This window comes from Ascaphus truei, chromosome 3 (genome assembly GCF_040206685.1).
Source record: "Ascaphus truei isolate aAscTru1 chromosome 3, aAscTru1.hap1, whole genome shotgun sequence".
NCBI lineage: Eukaryota > Metazoa > Chordata > Amphibia > Anura > Ascaphidae > Ascaphus > Ascaphus truei.
Genome location: NC_134485.1, coordinates 107029294 through 107035293, shown reverse-complemented (window position 1 = coordinate 107035293; position 6000 = coordinate 107029294). Strand labels below are relative to the sequence as shown.

At 43.1% G+C, this 6000-nt stretch overlaps 1 protein-coding gene across 1 annotated transcript in view; it reads right to left on the bottom strand.

The window, feature by feature from the left end:
- Positions 1–6000, bottom strand: part of VTN (vitronectin) — a 36217-nt gene that overhangs the window by 10021 nt on the left and 20196 nt on the right. Inside the window, exon 6 of the mRNA XM_075589282.1 lies at positions 4929–5081. Within this exon, the coding sequence (XP_075445397.1) occupies positions 4929–5081 (153 nt within the window). The remainder of the gene's footprint in view (positions 1–4928; positions 5082–6000) is intronic.

Genomic DNA, 6000 nt, shown 5'->3' with positions numbered 1-6000 from the left:
AAATATCTCAGGAACTTGGTTGTCTGCAAAGCTAGGAATAATACTGTTCAGCTCCATGATAGCCCCCTGTTCTGATTCTGTAAAATAAATACTTTCCAGTTGTAGCCTAGGCCTCTGGCTCCAATCTTTCTTTTGAGCCATAACAGTATAAGTACTGTTAGGTACAGGCGCTGTGAGGGCGAAGCTCTTTAATGAAGGCCTAGCTTGTTATTGCAGCCTGGATGCACTGTTACTGTATCTAGGGGTGGGCATAGCAACAACCTGATAGTGTCATCCTTGGGAGGATACTGGCTGGTCACATGCACAAAATGTGATGCCTGTCCGTATCAGACCTGCCCTGTTATGGGCAGGGTTACAAGCCACTCCCTTGGGGTACATATCTGACACTCTCCCAGAAGTCATGGCTCTCTCCCCTCCCCCTGTGGAGTGGGAGCATGTCTTACCCTATATACCATCAGGGGTAAGGGAGCTAGGATAGGGCCTACCAGGTCTTCACCAAAGGGAGTGTTGCTTCAGGAGTTATGACTGTTGTGAATATGATTATGTATCAATAAAGACTCAGTTGGATTATATCTTATGGCTGCTTTACTGAGACATTATTTGAGTGTCCATGTGGAATATCCTGGCTGCACCAGGATCCTTACTGGCTGGAGGCGCTGCACCATGGAAGATCAGTACTGAGAACCTGTCCTGATGTCTCCCCATACCACCACAGAGTTTCTCAAGGCCTCCTGTTCCACCTCACAGGTACGCACCGCACCAGAACACATGGTAGCCGCATGATCTCACTCAGGATGGGGGAACAGGTGCTACACAAAAATGGGTGGATTGCTGGTGGAACCAAGCCCCTCCCTCAAGTTCCCAGGATCATTGTGAATAAATATTAGTTATGTTTAATGGATTGTGTTGGTGAACTGAATGTAGGTGAATGGGAGTAGAGGCGTGCTAAAGCTTAGCACATACAGTATGTATGAGAGTAGAGACGTGCTAAAGCTTAGCACATATGGGGGTAGATCCCCAGAATATATCATTTATAATGACCAACCTTTAAAACTCGCCTCACAAATCAAGAATCCCAATAGCCTGCACTCATGGCTATTGTCCCACACCCACAGTCGCTCCTACCACCCATTGTGACCAAGCACTGCCATCTACAGTACTTATTCCCTCACCTGCTGTCTCTGTAAGTCTCCCATAATACCACTTAGATTGTAAACTCTTCGGGGCAGGGATTTCCTTTCCTAAGTCTGATTTTGCTGCACTTATTGTATTATTATAATTCCCTGTACTGTATTCTTTGTGAAGCTCTGAGTACACTTTTGGCGCTATATAAATAAAGATATACATACATACATACAAACATACACAAAAAAAACGTTGTTAGTAAAAAAATAGCAGCGCTAATAACAGGGATTTTCATTGCATATAGCAATACATTGCACATGTGCATCGGACAAACTTTAACGCAGGCATTAATGACGCGTTACTCCTGTGCGTTCCCAAAAGTGAATGCAATTATTGTTTTAATATGACATTTTACATTTTGACACTTATTAACTTTTTCAATTATTTATAGTGTCCTTCCTTCATTTAATAAAAGTGAATTATTCATTAATATTGTTGAGGTATGTATGGATAGACATTATTGTAAGCCCATACTTAGTCATGATTACAACATATACCATATTAGGTCAAACAAACCAACCATAGAGCTCATGATGTGTTTCACACATTTATATGATCCACAATATGTATCTTTGTAATACATGTAACTTTTGAAGTGAACCTTCTATGCTGGCATCTACCATATGAAAATCTCCCTTGGAGTAAATTGCCTTGTTGGTGACGGAAGTGCACTTCCGGAAGTGAAGTCACTGTTGGCAGAAGAGGCTGTCGGCTCGGCGCGCATGCGCAGAGCCCTCTGGCACTCGGCCCGCATGCGCAGAGGCCTCCCACGCTCGACGCTCATGGCTCGCATGCGCAGAGGCCTTCGGCGGGCATGGCACACATGCGCAGAGACTTCCTGCGCACGGCGTGCATGTGCAGAGGCCTCCAGCGTACGGTGTGCAGGACCACAGCAGCAGCATAGGGCGACACACACACACACAGAGTGCAAAAAAGAAATGTACTAATAGCGCTAATGCTGTGAAATATATAGTGTAACTATGACACTATAGTGAATACCAGAATCTTATAAATATAAGCTAGGCTGCCAGGAAAGGCTGACCGATACAGATCAGACAGAATAACATAAAACAAATATGATCCGGCAAGGCAGTCTCTAGTGCAGGCTTCCTTAAGCGGGTTATTGGTCTTGATAGTGGTATTTCAGACAGGGGAGTTGTGGTCCTTGTAAATGATGTTCAGCTATTTCTGGAATAACAGAAAAGACAACAGGGCACGCCAATTGCGTAGTGTGTTTCTTCAATTGTCCCCCTATCTAAAATCCTAGAATCCTACTTACAGGATATGGGCTGGCAACATTCAGTTGAGAGAATCTGTGACATCCGTCCCTTTCCTTCAGATCATCTCACGGATCCCACGTGGTCTGGTCTGCTGGAATCTCCCTCACTCAGTGTCGATTTTTCACTCCAACACTCCCACAGATTCGAGAGTGGGAGGGGGGGGGGTGGAAATTAAACAATACTAGTGTGATACCGTACAGGATTTAATAGCTCAAGAAAAAATGTTAAAATCACACTTACATACATACAGGGTATCAAATACCGCACAAACTGCCGTCCGCAACCTGCACTGCTCCTATAGACTGCCGAGGAGAGACAACGGGTCACGAAATGCGTAGGGAGGTGGAGCTTAGTGATTTGGAAAGTCTGAGCACCCGTAGTTCCTGACGCGAGGAGAGTTCCGGTTTCCAGTTTCCGGTTTGCGGCATCGCTGACGTCACTCGAGGTTCCGGTATCGAGTGTAGCGTGCGGCGATTCTCTCCTCGGCAGTCTATAGGAGCAGTGCAGGTTGCGGACGGCAGTTTGTGCGGTATTTGATACCCTGTATGTATGTAAGTGTGATTTTAACGTTTTTTCTTGAGCTATTAAATCCTGTACGGTATCACACTAGTATTGTTTAATTTCCACCCCCTCCCCCCCACCCCCCTCCCACTCTCAAATCTGTGGGAGTGTTGGAGTGAAAAATCGACACTGAGTGAGGGAGATTCCAGCAGACCAGACCACGTGGGATCCGTGAGATGATCTGAAGGAAAGGGACGGATGTCACAGATTCTCTCAACTGAATGTTGCCAGCCCATATCCTGTAAGTAGGATTCTAGGATTTTAGATAGGGGGACAATTGAAGAAACACACTACGCAATTGGCGTGCCCTGTTGTCTTTTCTGTTATTCCAGAAATAGCTGAACATCATTTACAAGGACCACAACTCCCCTGTCTGAAATACCACTATCAAGACCAATAACCCGCTTAAGGAAGCCTGCACTAGAGACTGCCTTGTTGGTTCACGGTATTTTGGACTTTATCCACAGCGCCAGGAACGATTAATTTGTATATATATATTGTTTGTACAGATTTGGAATAATCTGCTGTTTTTTTGTTCCTTAGGTTGCTTTATATTTATATCACATTATTGTCAATCACGTATTTTTTGATATAACCACCTTTAATTTCACTTTAATTAGTGTGAAGGTCAGCGCTTTTTAGAGGGCTTATATTGATTTGTTTGTTTGCAAATATGATCCGGCGCCTAGCAAAAAAGTCCAAACACCAAATAATGAGATCTGACCATATAATAATGTCCAGTCTGGATGATCCAGGAACCTTCAGGTGTATCTCGAAGGTGGTCTCACAATATGTGGAAATAAACATTATTTGGTGTTTGAACTTTTTTCTATGTGCCGGATCATATTTGTCACACAGACACACAGACACACAGACACACACACACAGACACACACACAGATACAGACACACAAGGAATTCAGTTAGTATAAATATAGAAATGCAAATAGCTAAAACAGGGTAAGTGCTGAGCACGCACATTCTAAGTCAAACTTCTTTGTGTTTTTGTCACTGACATGGTGATGTTTTCAATGACACACACACACACACACACACACACACACACACACACACACACACACACACACACACACACACACACACACACACACACACACACACACACACACACACACACACACACACACACACACACACACACACACACACACCTTTTTGTAATAAAAGAGTAAAGTCTTATACTCAGTACATTACTTTTAGGCACGGAAATAACGCAATGATTATCACGGTCTGGATGTTGAGTAACTGCAGGTTTAGGTTTCATCTAGTGATCGTGGCGTTATTTTCCTGCGCTAACATTTACAGGGGGTTGAGGATTCGTGTCGTTAGGCAAACAGCTCATTAGCATAAGATTTCCATATTAAACCTAGCCGTCCATTAACATTTACCGATGGGATATTTTTGGTCTTAACGCAAGGGTATGGTAACTCAAATCCCCTTTGTAGATACACATTACGGACACCGATACGTTAAATGGTGATAACGTAACAAAATGCTTGTTCTATCGTTGTTCTAGCAGTTACACTTTTTGTGTTTAATGCACTTTACAACACTACATAGACACAATTATTTATCAATATCTACACTAATTAGGTTAGAACTTTGATTCTCTCTCTCTCTTTCTTTGCTCTCTCTCTCTCTCTCTCTCTCTCTCTCTCGATATTCCGTAAGCTGCGATAGTGCAGATCGTGGTACTATCCTTTGTCAACTCCCAATGAAGTTGACGGTTGTTTCCATGCGATAGTGTCCCAATCGGCACTGTTGCAGCTTAATGAATGCACCCCAAAGTGTGCCGTGCCTGTGCACTGAGATTGCACTCTATTTCTAACTCATTGTGCCTGTGCCTCGGTGCAGTGAATATACATTTAGTTTCAGACTTACTTGTTTTCCTGCTTCCGAAGAGTATTTCAAAGAAGTTTTCCCAGCTGTCCATCTGTAGCATCGTGTAACGTCTAAACAGCTCTGATGGGGCCGAGCCGTGACACTCCTCCTGGCTGGGTTGTTTTGTGAATTCATACTGCCAATATCTGCTACCTGGGGGCAGGAAACCTTACAGTATCACACATTGAGGTCTATAGGGGTTATTCATTAAGCTGCAATAGTGCCGATTGGGGCACTATAGCATGAAACTTCCATTGACTTTAATGGAAGTTTCAGTGCAATCGGCACTTTTGCCATTTAATGAATAACTCCCTAGGTGTCAATGCACAGAAAAGTTTGTTTAAATGCACTTCACCATTTTTGTGCTCCAAGCTGTGTTACACGTAACATGGTTATTGTTCAAAGTTTCTTACATCTGTGCTCATTATTAAACAAGGCGGTTTACGCCACCTCAGACCTAGTGGATTTTTTTGATGAAGGGAAAAGTGACGCATGCACATGGTAAATGTTACAACACACTATGATAACAGACACAACATGAGTTATCATAACAATGAACCATGACAACACACACAACATGAGTTATCATAACAATGAACCATGACAACACACACAATATGAGTTACCATAACAATGCACCATGACAACACACACAACATGAGTTACCATAACAACGCACCATGACAACACACACAACATGAGTTATCAAAACAACGCACCATGACAACACACACAACATGAGTTATCATAACAACGCACCATGACAACACACACAACATGAGTTATCATAACAACGCACCATGACAACACACACAACATGAGTTACCATAACAATGCACCATGACAACACACACAACATGAGTTACCAAAACAATGCACCATGACGACACACACATGAGTTACCATAACAATGCACCATGACAACACACACAACATGAGTTATCATAACAACGCACCATGACAACATGAGTTACCATAACAACGCACCATGACAACACAACAACATGAGTTATCATAACAACGCACCATGACTACCCACACAGCATGAGTTACCAAAACAACGTACCATGAC